The sequence below is a fragment of the Notechis scutatus genome, chromosome Z (genome assembly GCF_049901735.1).
Source record: "Notechis scutatus isolate UNSWTSFEM ecotype Mainland chromosome Z, rNotScu1.2, whole genome shotgun sequence".
Classification (NCBI taxonomy): domain Eukaryota; kingdom Metazoa; phylum Chordata; class Lepidosauria; order Squamata; family Elapidae; genus Notechis; species Notechis scutatus.
The window spans coordinates 82,236,950-82,254,197 of NC_142025.1; the positions used below are offsets into that span (position 1 = coordinate 82,236,950).

The following is a 17,248-nucleotide window of genomic DNA, read 5'->3' on the forward strand; positions in this document are numbered from 1 at the left end:
TGGTGGAATGTATTAAACAGCCATACAGTATTTATTCACTGAATGTTAAGGGAACAGGCAAGGGAGTGTCAAAGCATTATTTTTTTCTGTTCATGTGCTGTCTTGATGTTTTTTTCTTGCCCTAAATTATTCATCCACAGAAAAACAAGAAAAGAATTGCATAATCTATTTTGAATACAGGTCCTCAATTTCTGTATAATTGGGAAAGAATGTGTGTTTCTAGGCCAGGTGGTTATTAAGTGAGTTGCACCCAAATTTATCATATTTTAGCCGTGTTCTTAAATGAATCACTCCAATTATTAAGTGACTCATATGACTATTAAATGAATCTGGCTTACTACATAGATTTTGCCTGTGGGAAGCTAACTGGATAGGTCTCAAATGGTAATCGTGTGACTACAGAATGCTGTAACTATAAAATACTAGGAACTGTCTTTCTGGAAACATTTTTCAAATACAGAATTGCAAATACAAAATTGCACTTCTGGGTTCAGGAAAGGAAATAGATATGTTTTGCAGGTTGCTGAGGTTAGCTCAGAAATATCTTTTTTCTCCTCTTAGGGAAAAAAGCTATGTAACATTTCAGTTTTGTAGAAATATCTCATCCTTAAGAAAAACATGGGTGATCTAAGTTACAATATTACAAATAAGTGAATTTAAAATTTATTTTCATGACTCATTACTATATAAAAAGTGTCTTCTTTGTCTTCATAATGTTATTTAGTGGAAGTGACTTCAAATGTGATAATCAAGCTGAAAAAACAAATTCGTGATGATTGGGCATACTAGGAGATTAAAAAAGAATTTGAGAATGATGGTGCTAAGGCAGCCTTCTTCAACAGGGAAGTCTTATCTTATACAGTAGATGTGTCCAGTATCTCCAGTTATAAAGTTAAAAGCATCTGGATAACAGCATCCAGAGGAAAATGAGGCTAAACACACTATTTTTTAAACAAGTCTGTTTTTAAACAAAAAGCCATTCTGGTACTTACAACTGTTCAGAAGATTTGTACCACTTTCTTCATTTATTTCTGAAAACAAATATAGAGAAGACAAATGTTTAATTGGCAATAGCAATATTTCCTCAACCTTCATCCTAAACCTGATTCAATCAATCAATTAATTAATCAGAATAGAGCTGGAAGGAACCTTGGAAATCTTCTAGTCTAACCCCCTGCTCAATCTATAGCATTTCAGACAGTCCACTTTCTTCTTAAAAACCTCCAGTGATGAAGCACCAACAACTTCTGACAGCAAGCTGTTCCACTGTTAATTGTCCTCATTGTTAGGAAATTTCTCTTTAGTTCCAAGTTGCTTCTCTCCGGGATTGGTTACCATCCATTGTTTCTTGTCCTGCCTACAGGTGCTTTGGTAAATAAGTTGATTCCCTCCTCTTTGTGGCAACCTCTGAAATATTGGAATGCTTCTATCATGTCACCCTAGTCCTTCTTTTCTTTAGACTAGCCAAACCCAATTTCTACAACCGTTCTTCATATGTTTTAGTCTCTTTAGTCATCTTAATTGCTCTTTTTGAACTTTTTCCAAAGTCTCAACATCTTTTTTGTAATGTGGTGACCAAAATTGGATGCAGTATTTTAGGTGTCACCTTACTAAGGTTTTATAAAGCGGTACTAATACTTCACGTGATTTTGATTCTATGCCTCTGTTTATACCACCAAGGATTGCATTAGCTTTTTTGGCTTCTGCCACACATTGCTGGCTCATATTTAAGTGATTGTCCACTAGGATTCCACTGCCCCTCTCACAGTTAATCTTCTCATCGCTCCTTATCACCCATCCCCTCCCACTTGTGATTGTAGGACTGTAACTTTGTCGCTTATATCCTTACGATTTATATTGACTGTTTCCTTGTATGATTTGATTGTTGATTGTACCCTATGACTATCATTAAGTATTGTACATTATGATTCTTGATTCTTAACGAATGTATCTTTTCTTTATGTATACTGAGAGTATTTACACCAAGACAAATTCCTTGTGTGTCCAATCACACTTGGCCAATAAAGTATTCTATTCTATTCTATTTTGAGCCAGGTTTCGCCTACTCTGTACATATACCTTTGTTTTTCTTGCCTGTGTACAAACTTTGCTTTTCTCCACATTAAATTTCATTTTATGGATAGGACCCATTGTTTAAGTATGTCAATATCTTTTTGGAACCTGAGCTTATCTTCTGGGATTTTGGCTATTCCTGTTAGCTTAGTGTTATCTGCAAATCTGCATGTCTCGTTGTCGGCCTCCATGGCCTCCTGCAGCGCTCTCTTGGCTGAAAACAGGCCAAGGCCCTTCAAGGCCTCCATGCAGCCCATTTTCAGCTTCCCTGGATTTCTAGATTTCTATAGAAATGTAGTGATCTTTATATATAATGCAACTGTGTCTCTTCTTTTATTTGGTCTGTTTCTTTTGAATAGTTTGTATCCTTCCAGTCATGAGTTTCACCCCACCAAGTTTCAGTAATGGCAGGTACCAATGTCATATTTACCTTCATGTACTACAGTAGTATTTACATGTACTAGTATTTACTAGTATTTATGATTTTCAATAATCACTAGGAATTTGGGAATATTGGCAGAGGATGTTTTCATACCAGTATCTCCCTTCCAGTAGGGTTGATTGTACAGCATTTTAAATGAGAAATATGAAAAATTTTCTTAAGTTATTTTTGCTCAGAGCAAAACCAAATATCTTAGTACTGTCTTTGTATAAATGATGTTACAACCATATTAGCCTCAGGAAACCTAAAAATTGCAATGCCACGTCACTCTTTCTGTTGGTTAAAAGTTTTTAATTGTATCTTTCCTGGACTAGTTTTTATGTACTTTAAAGCATTTAAATTTTCATCTTTCTATTATTACAATCACCAGAAAGAAAATAAGATATTTATTAGGAATTTGGTCTCTATATAGACTCTTACAGAAACTATGTCAGAAAGTCCTTTATAATCCATTTAGTTTGTTAGCATCATGAATTAACCAACCAACTGATATTCCCATTTGTTGACTAGTACTATATAAGAGTGACTAGTTCATAAAAATAAACAAATAACATAAAGATTATTGGCTTTGGCTCAATGAAATTTTCTCAATATTCTTTGGCAAAATCTCTGTTAATTCCTAATGATAATTCCTTAAATATTAAAAATGTAAATGAAAACCAGGGAACAATTATTAATAGATTGGAAGAAAACCTGAAATCTGTAAGTATTTTATTTACCCACAGGGAAAAAAACTCTGCAAATACTACACAAATATCTTAAGCAAGGATAGGAAATGGGTAGTACAGTTTTGATTAAGTCAACATATATATTTCAGGTTACAGTATAAGCAAATAAAGCGGTTTAATACATTTGATCATCATTACAAAGGATAGCTGTAACACTTGCCTGAGAGCTTATAAGAAGAAATATCAATACTTAAGGGCCGTGTTGATGACTTCAGCTTTTTCAGCAAAATATGATAAATATTTGTCCAGAGTATCTCTTTATTATCTGTGGCAATGAACTTAAATATTAGCACCACATCTGCCAGGACACCGTCATTCCCTGGGCTGCAAAAGAACAATACAGACAGCTGACCAAACAAACCAGAATATTTTCTATACTCTGCAGGGGTATTTTTTCATATATATTCACTCAAGGCTTTGGGGCAAGTAACACAGAATACTATATCTATCCAAGTACAAGCACCAGAAGATTTGCTACTTAACTCATTGCCTCTTAGAAATAAATGGCACTGGGCAGATACCAGGAAATATTTTGATATAAATTTGGATGATGTTATCAAAAATAGCTATGATTTGGAATGGGGAAAATATAGGGATCTTTGAGAGGAACAAAGTTTTCCCCTGTTTTAACTCTTTGCCCTTCTCTTTTCATGTGCCCATCTTGCAATTAAGCTTTATTCATTGGCGGTTGTTTGCCTATGAATATTTGCCCCACAATTTCCAGAAATAGTGTTATGCTGAAAAATATGGAGGTGAGGAATAGAAGCAGGATAATTCCTTTCATCTGCCTAAATAGATAAGTAATTAAAGAAGACCACACTGCAGATTTCCCAGACTTCATTGAATGTTGATCTGCCAAAATAAACTTTGAATAAATGGGGTATTTTTGGACAGCCCTAAAGAAATGCCATCTTAGTATATGCTCAGTTTAAAGCCAAATCTTATAGATTAAGAGAAACAAAATTTATAATTTCCTGATATGGACAGTGACGTCGTCTTTATGTTTCTAAAAATTTATAAGTATTCTTCAGAAGAAAAGGCACAGTTTTAACAATGATCCATATTCCAGGTGATTATGCTTTTTGGTTAGACAGAAAAATTGAGTAAGTCTTATACAAATGGGTCTAAGCCAGGGGTGGGATACGACAGGGTTAACTACCGGTTCGGGATTTATGAGCTTCCCTGCAGGCTGTGAGCTGGAGCCGCGCGCCTGTAAATCAGCAGCAGCAGTTGCCTGCAGAGAAGCAGCCTTTGAAACAGCCCTCTTTTCTTGCTTTTCCAACTGCAGCTGTGCCTTGTTCGGCAGCTGAAGTTGAAAAATCAGGAAATAAAGATCGGGAAAGAGCCCAGGTGGGGGGGTTGGCAAAAACATCAGACATAGAAGCGGTTCTATGTCTGCTGCTCTTCAGAGCTACCAGTTCTACAGAGGTGGACAGAACCTGTAGAAACCCACCCCCAGTCTAAGCCATCACTGTTGTTGATTCACACTAGGCAACTTGCTGTAGCCATCTCATCCCAATTGACTTGCCATGGCCATCTTACCTGGCACAATTTGCCATGGCCAACTCACTGCAGGAAAACATGCTGTGGGACAACTCACTGCGGCTAACTTGCTGTAGGACAATTCAAAAGTGGATAACTCAAGAGAGGAACAAGTGAATTGCAGCAAGCCTTGTCTTGCTTTAGATTTGAATCTTCTCAATTTAGAAGTTCTGGAGACTGGGTGCAGTTTACTTGTCCTTCTCTTGAGCTATCCCAAGTTGAATTATCTATGATGAGTTGCCCACTGTGGATTAATGGTGAGTTGTCCACAGCGAGTTAGCCACAATGAGTTGTCCTGCAGCAAGTTGGCTGTAGCAAGTTGGCCATCATGAAACAGCCAGGGAGAGTCAGCTGGGAAGCATTGGCCATGGCAAGTTGTCCCATTCTTTGTACAAATGGTTCAAATAATAAATCGAATTTCAGTTTCTATTTTTGCTTTGGAAATTAGACCCACACTGTGAGGATCTTTTTTGTTTGTTTCAGTTTCATTTTAATAAATCTAGTCACATGTTTATATGTGTTTTAGCATACTGTGTATTGTATTAGCACCATCAATTAAATTCTATTAGGCCAGATACATATCATGCCACATCGCACAAAAGCCTACTCTTACCACTTGCTCACTGAAATACAGTGAACTTTTAATGTGATGTTAGACTCAACATGGAGGAATCTATTCAACTGTTAAAGAAAGGTGTACTCTCTCTCTCTCTCTCTCTCTGTGTGTGTGTGTGTGTGTGTGTGTGTGTGTGTGTGTGTGATTGCATAGTAAGAAAGGGTTTCTGTTTTGAGGTTAGGGAAGCAAACTGTAAATCTGTCGTATAACATACATAAGACTTCCATGAGAAGAACTTCAAGAACCTTCCTAAAATGTTCTCCAATCTACATCAATTAGAGAGTTAATCCTGATTATGTCTGTCTCTTTGTTTATTATGGAATATTTTCAGCCCATGAGTTCTTCAGCAAAAACAGTGGACTGTACAATAGTTATATGAGTTCCTAGTATTTGTCCACCTGCTGGTCTTGCCTTGAAAATTTCCTCAAATGTTTATATGTTTAGATGTTTCAGGGTTAGAAGGTAGAATTTAGTTCCGATCCTCCCAATTCATCAGTTATCAAAAAAAAATGAGAGACAAACTCAATTAACTTAAATCAAATATAACAGTTATAGAGGTTTAATTAAGCTATTTTTTAAATATTCATATGCTAGCTTTAGGGTTGTAAGTCAGATGATATTGATTCCATGATTAAAAACTTATCTAAAGACAAAAATATAAAAGGCAACAGGCAGTAGTTACACCAAAGGACATGTCAGTTAGTTGGGTTATTTTCATTATCCATTATAAATTGTGACAAAGAAAAGATGAACGTATTCTAAAATGCCTCCAGCTCCTAGGTGTTAGACTACAGCTAGCATCATTATGCTAGTTTTGAATGTGTGGCTGATTGATGGAAGTGAGGCTGAGAAACACCATTTGGGGGAAATAACTCAGATCTATTTCTTAATGCTATCTGGGGCCATTTGATTTATAAATTCATTCTCATGTCATTGTTAGCAATTAATTCAACGTCTATTCCTGAGTGGAATGTTTATCTACATACCTTAACCTGACAACACGTGCATTAATGAGCCTTTTTTCTAAAGGAGTAGCTTGAAATGCTTGCTTAATCTGTTGAAAGGAATGAACAGTTGTGTTTGTTATAGAAAATTTATTAAACAGAGTAGAAATGAAGCAGTTCCCCTAGGTCTATGTCTCAAAGTCTGCAAGATGATGGATACAATGTGCCTATCAGAGCCATACCTGTTGCTACCTCAATCTCTGAAGCTGGCCCCAAGCGAAAATCTTTTACTCAGAAGCTGGTGAAAATGTTTTCCTTTGATTTCACATTCTTACAGTTATGCCATTATTTGAATAAAACACTTTGGCTTTTCTGCCAGTGGGTCAGCCTCTTCTAGATCTCTGGAGATCTTCAAAAAGTCAGTAATCCATGGGAAATGGGGTTGGAAGGAGAAAGTGAAATCTGAGGTGCTAGCAAAGCAGGCCCAGCCTGTGGAGACCCAGTGGCGCAGGATGGGGTGGGGAAAACAACTGTGGGGACCCCAGGGGAGCATGAAGTATCTCAGTGGATTCAGGGAGGCTTCAGGTGGTCTGCTCCAACACTAGGCCCCACATGCTGTTCCCCAGCCTCAAATACCTCATGTGCATTTAAAGACCTACACATTTGATTAACAAATGCATTGGAGAAAGCAGGGAATGATCACATTCATTTAACATGATTCAATCAAATGAATCCCCAGGTTCATTTGGCAGGTTTTATTACATTTGTAACTGTATAATGAGAGTGAGGGGGGGTCTCAGGGAAGTTCTACCTTAGCAGCACACAAGCCCCGTGTCATGTTCACCATGGCCACGCTCACCCAGTCACATGACCACTCAGCCATGCCTACCCAGCCAGTCATTAGGGCAGAGAACTGGTTGCTAAATTATTTGAATCCCACCACTGGCCTCAGCAGAAATATAGTATCAAGAGAAGTCTTATTTCACTCAATTCAGAGTTTGGCAGACCACAATCAGAATATTATAGCAAGTTCTGGGAAACATGTTTTCAAAAGAACACTAAGAATCTGGAGATGTGGAGAAAGAATGATTTAACAATGGAATAAACTGCCTTAGAAAGTTGATGACTTTTTCAGTAGATGGCTATATTATAGTGAATAATTCCTATATTAAGAAGGGATAACTTGATCTCCAAACTCTCTTCCATTCCTTCCATTCCCCTATTATCCTTTTTTGTGGGTGGTTGGATAATAGGATAGGAAACCCCACAAATTTACCATTCCCCTAAGGGAATTTCTTTGTAAAAAGAATAAATCTGGATCTGCAATAAATAAATAAAAATTTAAATAAATCAAACATGTACACTAAAGATGAGCCTGCTTGGAAGTCCTTTAAAATCCTTCCACAAATGGAAGCTATTAAATTGCAGTATTAGACGGTCCAAGCAGAATGAAATTGAGCTGTAAAAAGAGTTGCACATCTATTTAACTAACTAGCCTTTATTGACCATTTGAATGGGAATTTCCTCTAAGCTAGTCACAAGCTTATATTTGAAATAGAGGTGACAAAACTGTGCAACTTTACAATGAACCCTGGTGCAATCTCTGCCCAATTATCATACCAAAGGATTGGCATGTTGAGCTAATTTAAGTATGTCATCCAATATTTTGCTGGTATTATGATTTGTTCTAAGTGTTAACTTTTAATTTAATGCCTCCTTATTAGAGCTGTCTTAACTTTGGGCCAAGCTTGTTTAATGCCATATTTTGTTACTATTTCTCCCTGATAACAGTATTATATTTCTTGAACTTTAAAATAGTGTTCCCTTTTTTCAGTTTAATACTTGAGGACCTGGCATTCTTGAGGTCTAGTTTTAATCATTGATTGTATAGGTAATCTTTGACTTACAACCAGTTGAGCCCCACATTTCTGTTGCAAAGGGAGATAGTTGTAAACTGAATTTTGCCCCATTTTATGTCTTTTCCTGTCAGAGTTGTTAAGTGAATCACTGCAGTTGTTAAGTTAGTAACACAGTTGTTAAGTGAATCTAGTTGTTCCATTGACTATGCTAGTCTGAAGGTCACAAAAGGTGATCATGTGTCCCCAGGACATTGCAACCATCATAAATTGAGTCAGTTGCCAAGCATCTGAATTTTGATCATGTGACTATGGAGATGCTGCAATGGTCATAAGTGTGAAAAATGGTTATAGTCACTTTTTAAGTGCTATTGTAACCTTGAACAGTCACCAAATGAAGCATTATAAGATGAGGACTATCTGTATTCATTTATGATACACACAGCAATATATCAGTTCTTGGAATACCTTCTATCAGTTGTTGCATGCTGTTATGAAACACTTAAACTTAACCCAAAGGGCATTTATTTAAAGAGTATTAACTGCATAATGTTCTAAGCATATGTAGGCGTGTGCTTCCTTCAACCTGTGGCATGTGGCATGTGCCAAGCCCAGCTAATGCACCCAGTTGGAAAAATATCTTCATGTTTGCTAATTCTGCGAATAGTTCCATGTGTTGGGATACAATAATACTGTCTTTGAATTGAATATTTACAATCAAGTTGGTTCAATTGTCCATGACCACATAGATAATTTTTCTCCAAAATTCTATGTTCCCAAACTGATCATCTAGATCTTCCAAATAGTGCACATACTATGACTATAATAATCCATCCACTTGCTGCTGAACATCCTTTATTTTATCTTCCATCTTCTTCAGCATTATAGACTTCTTTAGAGAGCTGGCTGTTTGTATAATATGTCCTTAATATGATAATTCGAGCCTGTTCATGTATGCCTTGAATTGATTTGTTCTATGAACCATTTGTTTGTTTTCTTGGTTTTTCATAGTATTCTCAGGACTCTTCTCCATCATCAAAATTTAAAAGCATTAATATTTATTCTATCCTATTTCTTGGAAGCCCAATTTTCATACTCCACAAAGTGTCACGTGGAAAAAACATTACCTGCACCATTTCAATCTTTGTAGATACTGGCATATCTCAGCATCTGCATATTTTTTTCAAGGTCTTCACTGGTGCTCTACAAACTGCTAAACTACAGTACATTTCTTGACCGTTGGTTCTTTTACTGTTATTTGCCCCACTTGGTAGACCAGACTGGGAATCAGCTTCAAAGATAGGCTAAAACTACTTTTATGGACACTGGCTATAATAACAGAATCTTGCAAGTTGTGTTGTACTCCTCTCCTTTTTACAGTTCCACTAAATGGGGAAGCATCTGCCTGAGTCAATTCCAAATGTTATCTATTATACATTTAAGAAATGCTTTAGCTCGTTTGCCAGCTCCTAAAGGTCATCTTTCTTACTTTCTTAAATAGCTGATCCTAAAAGGCAGAAGTTATCCACCAATTTTAATTCATTTCATTATCAATTCTAGGGCTGATTGGAGCACCTGTTACTGTTAGTTTGGCCTTCTTTATATTTAATCTTAGTCCTGACTTTTATTGTTAGAGATACTATATCATTTGCATTTTGACTCTCAGAATAGTATTATCAATGTAGCTCAAATTATTGGAGTCTCCTTCTCTAATTTTGAAATCATGCTCATATTCTTCTGATTAATGTTTCCTCAATATATATTTGGCATATATATTTATTTGAATAAATACATTATTATTAACAGAACCCATTGTTTCTTATGGGGTATTTTTTTAGCTAGCTTGCAGGGAGCATAGACAACATTGACATTCATAAAATATGCTAGGAAGTTTGTGCAGCTTACTAAAGGGCGAGGAAGGATTTACAATTTGCAGAATCCCACATCAATTTCCAAATTAAAAAAACAGAAAGACAGTGAAGGATTGTCCTTTCCCAAAGTTTCTATGTCTCTCTGGTCATTTTCTTTCTCCAGAATAGAATTTAGAACATTAAATGCATTAAAAAATCATTCTCACTTACCAAAACCTCAATACTTCTGCTCAGTTCTCTAAATTCTGCTGAAGTCTGTTTGTCAAAGTTAGGCTGATATTGCACATTATTGATTCTAAAGGAAGCATTGTAAAAGAATTGTTTCTGATCTGTATATAAAGAGGGGAGAATGAAAGCATTTATACCATAGTATCAATTAATTTACAACAATGAGATACAATTAAGCAATCAACAGAAGAAATTTTCTAATGTTTTAGAGAATTAACTATTATGGTGTGAATGATATATTTTAACTCTTAAGCAAAGGATTTTAACATACTTCCCATATTTTGTTTGGGGAAAATGCAGGTTAAGTAGAATAAGTTGACCTGGACTATGAATGGTCTGGGATAAGTAAAATTATTGAGTTTTGGAGCTATCAGATAGAGTGTGTGTCAGATGAAAGAAGCTACAAAGAAATAATAAACTGTCTTCTCATGCTTAATGGTTGGAATGTCTCAAGACTGATTCTATTATTCATCCTCCTTTCAGAATCTCAAGTGAAAGAATTAAAATTCCTTGGTAAAAGGCCAGAATCAGGAGTTGGCTATTTTCTGCTAAGATGCAAATGTTGCAGTGTATGTATTCTTGTACAGTATATGCATACCAGAGGTGGTATTCAGCAGGTTCTGACCAGTTCTGGAGAACCAGTTGCGGAAATTGTGAGTAGTTCAGAGAACCGCCTCTGACTGGCCCTGCCCCCATCTATTCTCTGCCTCCCAGGTCCCAGCTGGTTGGCTGGGTCTTCTTTTGTTGCCCTGCACAGGAGAACGAAGCTGGAAAGCAGGTTAGTGGGATGGGGTGGGGAGAGAATGGGGATTTTACAGTATCCTTTTCCTGGAGTGGTGTGAGAATGGAGACTTTACAGTATCCTTCCCCTGCCATGTCCACCAAGCCACGCCGACCAAGCCACACCATGCCCACCAAACCACACCCACAGAACCAGTAGTTAAAATGTTTGAATCCCACCACTAATGCATACTGATATATGCCCTTTAAATCAGGTTTCAATCCAGTAAAACAAAACACGAGCAGGTTCTTCCTTTGACATATCAGATACCATTCACAATCTCATCAATGTTCATTGGGCTTATTGTGCCAGGAGTAGTCTTCAAGCAGCTTACTAACTCTATTAGTTTATATCCAAATTTTAAGACTTGTGGCAGCTCTAACAACAATGTTTAGCCCTCTAAAATAGACCAAGCTTGGAAACCAAAGATAGGCAGTTAATACCTGGAGTTCTCGGATTACAACCATTCATTTAGTGACCGTTCAAAGTTACAACAGCACTGAAAACAGTGACTTATGACCATTTTCACACTTTTAACCATTACAGCATCCCCATGGCCACATGATCAAAATTCAGACACTTGGCAACTGGCATGAATTTAGGAGGTTGCAATGTCCCAAGGTCAAATGATCACCTTTTGTGTCTTTCTGAAAAGCAAAGACAACAGAGAAGCCAGTTTCATTTAACAACTACTAGTGTTACTAATTTAACAACTGCAATGATTTACATAACAACTGTGGCAAGAAAGGTCATAACATGGGGCAAAACTGAATAACTCTGTTGCTTACCAATGGAAATTTTGGGCTCAGTTATTGTCATAAGTCAAGGACCACCCATATTAATTTTATTGCACGTGGCCCTTGACTTAATGACCATAATTGGACCAACAAATTGTCATTAAGTGATACAGACATTAAGAAAGATGACCATATCCAATTTTACAACCCTTTATTTAACCACAGTTGTTAAGCAAGTAGCATTAACTGACACATCATCTGACCACAATTTCCCAGTTTCCCTATTGATTTTGCTTGTTGGAAGTTGGTTGGGAAGGTCACAAATAGCTATCATACGATTGCATAGCATTGCAACTGATGTAAGTGTGATCCAGTTTCTGTGCAACCCAAATCGCAATCATGTATCTGTATGGAAGTTGTAATAGTCATAAATGGACTGGTCATTAGTCATTTCTTTGAGCGATGTCATAACTTTAGTCTCTAAATAAATAACTGTAAGTCCAGGACTACTTGCATAAGGTTATAGAGTCACATAATTTTGCAAGCCTGAAAATACTCCCTCCTTTCTTTTTTCTTCATGAAAAATAGGGAGGGTCATGTCTATGCTTTCTCAATTTACATTTCTGCACTGGACTTTATCTGACCATTATCTTGATTGTAGCTCTTCATCCTATTCCTCAGGGTTATTCCTTCTACCCATTGCATAATGCTACATCTGGCAGGATATAACAGGATCATACTTTGCCTTGGGTGATACACCAACACAGAAATCAGGCAGAAAAACATTGCAAAACATAACAAATATGTTATGTTGTTTGCCAGATGGCCTGAAATGGTCCAGTTGGAATAAAAGTTGCTATAAATTCTTCAGGAAATAAATGCATTACATTTTTTTTTCTTTTTGATTGTTGAAAGATTTTCAAGCACAAAACCATTCAAATCATATGGACTGAAAAAGAAATATACTTACCATATATCAAAAAGTACACAAGCAAACCAATGGCAGTGGCTAAGATCAGCAATATTGCTAACACAAGCAAAGCAATCATCCATGGCTCCCAAGGATTGGTTCTTGACCTAGGCATTCTGAGAAGATGGGCAAATATAAGATTTTGTAGGCGACACAGTGAACCTTAAGTAGTGCACTTAATTTCTGCTATAATCTTCTTTTGGGTTGTTTAATGTTTATGCACATTAAATGTTTCACAAATGAATGAATTAAAAATACTGCTGAACTAATAATAAATTAACTGCATTAATCTTCGTTCATTCATTCATCATTCATTATTTCATAAATTGCAATAATAGTTACAATTGCATCTTACAATTTCAATAATAGTAGGCACACATTAGTTTAAAGCGAACGAAATGCTTGATAAGAAGAATAAGAAAAGTAATGGCAGTTGAAAATAAACCCAGTTCTGATCCTAAAAAAAGAGAAATTCATAGTGATCAGCTCATCTAATTTCCAGACCCCAAAAGGAATATTCAATCTTCAGGAACTCCTGAAATGTTAGCAGGGTTAGGACTCTACGAATTTCAGGAGTATGGTGTTTTAGAAGGCATGTTCAGCAGAAAAGCCATACTTCCTTGGGCCAGTCTGATGTTCCTTTTAATAAATGGACCAAGAGCACAGCCTCCCTATTGGATCTAGTGGGCTGGGAAGGAACAACTAGAGCAAAACAATCCCACAAATAATTATTTCCTTTGAAATATTTTTGCCATCTCCTTTGTAAATTATAAATACAGAATTAGTAATTCAGGCAGTGTAGTTTTTAATTTCGTTCCCCTATTTTGCAAAACCACATCAGGTATTATACTACATTCAATTTACACTCATTTAAAAGGGGAAAGTTTGACCAAGTCCACTGGTTCACCTGAGATCATGCTCATGCAGAGGATTATGTACTACAAATATAGGTAGGCCCACACAAGCTAAGAAATCCAGTCATGCTTTTATTTTTAGGCTTTTGTCATATACAGTGGCCATTGGTTTTCTAGTGCCTTAATATTCATTCTGAACTATAAAATCAACATTAAAAGATCTACATTCATGTCTAAAATAAAGTGGGAAACCTGCAGCCCTCAGCTACATCCTGGATTTCCAGTTTTAAAACTTTGGCTGTGCTTCCTTTTCCAAATTAAATGTACAATGCTGCAAATTCCCTTCGCGTTTGATTCTCTCTGGCTCCAGCTCTGTTCTCCTTGAAGCAGGCCTCAAAGTGATGTTTCCTAAGGAAGAACTCCCTGATCTAGTTTTTCCTATAAATGATTGCTGTAATATTTGCAAGAACCTTAACCCTAAATATTATTACCTCCATGTTGTGTATGGGATGTGAAAGAATTTATTGAGTAACTAAGCTCACCAAAAAAAAATCATGGTAGACAGTATAGACTCTTCTTTGCAGTTCCATTAATGTGCCTTCTTCTAGTCCTTAGGTCTGAGAGATTCCTCCCAAATCACCCGGATCCATCCTCTGCCCAATATGTCATCCCAAGTTTCAAATATCCCAAACAAATACATGCTCCAATGGAGTATCAGTGCTTTTAATAATGGTCATAGTAGCAGCATCCATATGTATTCCACAAAGGCCACAAATGCTATTAGTGAACAACTAAAATGACAATGCTTCCCTTCCAAGGAATAAACAGAATTAGAACCAAGTCTTCCCAACCACCTTGTCAGCAGAAGAAGGCAAGGAGTTTGCCTGAAGCAGCTAGCAGCCAATATAGCATGTGAACTGGTAAAGCCTGTATGCAAGCAGCTCCTCACATGGTCATGCATCTGACATGTGAGAGGAGTGCACGGAAGACAGGGCTGCGCACTTCTTTAATAGTGGTGAAGACACTTCTCCCATGATTAATACATAAAGAGGCATTACGCATTGTGAGGACCTTGAGCAATACACCCTATTATTTCTATACTATTTGCTCCCAGGGATGCAGCAAATTCTAATACTATTAGACTAGTCCCATTAGGAAATCCAAATTTATGGGTAACTGCCTGGGGGGAAAGGGACTCAGTGGAGTTTCAGAACTGTCAAAATGTTGGCCCAGAATTGCCTCTCATTCTTGGACTTTGAAAGAGAGAATCAGGATATTTGTATATAGACTTAATAAAAAAATCCTTAACTTATACACAATTAATGTCAGTATTTAACTTGATGCTTAAAAATAAAACTTCTATCTCAAGCATTTGAATGAACTGGACGTGCTCATATCATGAACTGAGGCAACCTTACAGATGATGAACATAGCATATGAGAACCAGAGTACTGAAAAGTCAGCATCCTACTCAGACACTATAAAGACAAGAGCTAGCTATACCTGATGCAGAATTAAGCAACAGGCACTGAAGAGAACGATAAAATAGGATGGACAAGCTTAGTCCATGCTTTTCTGGATTTGTCCTGTATGCTCTCATATAGAGTATAGTAACTAGATGAAGTAGTCTTCAAAATCTTGAGCCCTATCTAACAAAATGAAAGTCAATGGTACGAACAACTGGTGATTGGTACGAACAACTAAATGCTGTTCAGTATAGGTGGTACTTCACTCAATAGCAGTAACTGTGAGAGGGATCTTGGAGTCCTAGTGGACAATCACTTAGATATGAGCTAGCAGTGTACTGTAATTGCCAAAAAAGTAAAAGTAATCCTAGACTGCATTAACAGAGGGATGGAATCATGTGAAGTGTTAATACCACTTTATAAGGCCTTGGCAAGTCCATGCTTGGCATACTGCAATCAGTTTTGGCCACTATTATATAAAAAAAGATGTTGAGGCTCTAGAAAGAGTACAGAGAAGAGCAACAAAGATAACTACAGTAGGAGGCTGGAGGCTAAAACACAGGAAGAATTGTTGCAGGAATTGAATCTATCTAAAAAGAAGGACTAGGGGCAACATGATAGCAGTGTTCCAATATTTGAGAGACTGCCACAAAGAATAGGAGGTCAACCTATTTTCCAAATCAGCAGAAGGGAAGATAAGAAACAATGGATGGAAACTAATCAAGGAGATAAGAGAGGGGTCCATGACATGGATTTTATAAGTTGTTAACTAACATAGTTACTTTGTATTTTAATTTAGCTTATTTCTCTCTTTTATGAGGATTTATCAAACCACTATAGACTGGAATGTAGGAAACCTATTCCATCGCCATATGGTTTGATTGATAGCTTCTAATTCCTAAACTGAGAAGATAAACTACAGAAGAATGGATGGATATTATTTCCTGATTTAAAAAAAAGTTAGTGCAAAACTGGTGTCTGGTATGTTCCTTCATGAACTTCAAACAACCTTTGTAGTTGATTTACTGTGCAAAGGAGAAATTACTTTTATCCTTCATTTATTTATTTATTTTTATTTATTTATTTATTTATTTTGTCAAGCAATTATAAGATAACAGGTATAAGTATAAACATAGTTATGGATACATGAAATGGATACATATAAGAAAAATAAAAAGAAACAATAGGACAGAGGTGGTAGGCACGTTGGTGCGCTTATTGTGCCCAATCAACTTTCTTCGTGCATTTTCTTTGTTGTGTTAACTATAAAAGAGAATGTAAGATGGGTCTTGAGGTTCTCCCTTTTCATAGGTAGATCCCACTTTTGGGGGGTACCCTAATAAATTGCTTTTAAATGATCTTCCAACTTGGTTGCTTATTGGGAAGGTAAACCAAGGCAGAACCTGGGGCCAGATTTAGCTATCAGAAGCAACCCAGAACTAAGGAGAAATCTGACAGTGAGAACAATCAACCATTAGAATGGGTTGCCTTCAGAAGTCATAGGTGCTCCATCACTGGAGGCTTTTAAGAAGCCTCCAGTGGTTGGACAACCATTTGGCTTTGCTTGAGCAGGGGTTGGACTACTAGAAGACCTCCAAGCCATTTGATATGGTTCAGTTGCCAATTTATAAATTGAGACTTGCTTTACGGTAGCTTAATTTCATGCACATATACAAAAGGGACAGAATTGAACTACCATTTTGACATTTTTTTGAAAGCCCACACAGATACTACTGCTCAAAACAGAATGTTATTATTTGTGTTGCACTGTATATTTTAATCAAAAATATGTAGTGAATTAAAATTAATACTGCTATTTTTTGTTAAAGCTGTATTGTAATGAATGAAATGAAGCATGATAATTGTCTCTTCAATGTAATGTCACTGTGTGTGGTATACCACCATGATAACACAACTCCTGAAATGCATGAAAAATATGAAATGCACACTTTTTCAAGGAGACATACATACAGTAACTGAACATTCTGCTTAATAGTGTCCATACTTGCCATTCAAACCCAATATCCAAAAATATCCAGAAATTTGAAAGTATTTTATTATGAAAACAAAATCAGTGAAAGATTTTTTCCCTTTAATTTAGTTAAATGTTCAATTGTTTCTTTTTCTCTTCCAGCAAAGT

The 17,248-nt window shown here is 36.5% G+C and overlaps 1 protein-coding gene across 7 annotated transcripts in view; it reads right to left on the bottom strand.

Moving 5' to 3' along the window:
* Positions 1-17,248, bottom strand: part of TMPRSS11E (transmembrane serine protease 11E) — a 41,968-nt gene that overhangs the window by 6,070 nt on the left and 18,650 nt on the right. For all 7 annotated transcript variants that reach the window (XM_026686520.2, XM_087947658.1, XM_026686522.2 and 4 more), the window contains 5 exons: positions 12,789-12,904; positions 10,283-10,401; positions 6,388-6,455; positions 3,404-3,567; positions 993-1,031 (listed from right to left, as the gene is read on the bottom strand). In XM_026686520.2, coding sequence (XP_026542305.1) covers positions 993-1,031; positions 3,404-3,567; positions 6,388-6,455; positions 10,283-10,401; positions 12,789-12,903 — 505 coding nt within the window. In that variant the 5' untranslated portion in view covers position 12,904. The remainder of the gene's footprint in view (positions 1-992; positions 1,032-3,403; positions 3,568-6,387; positions 6,456-10,282; positions 10,402-12,788; positions 12,905-17,248) is intronic.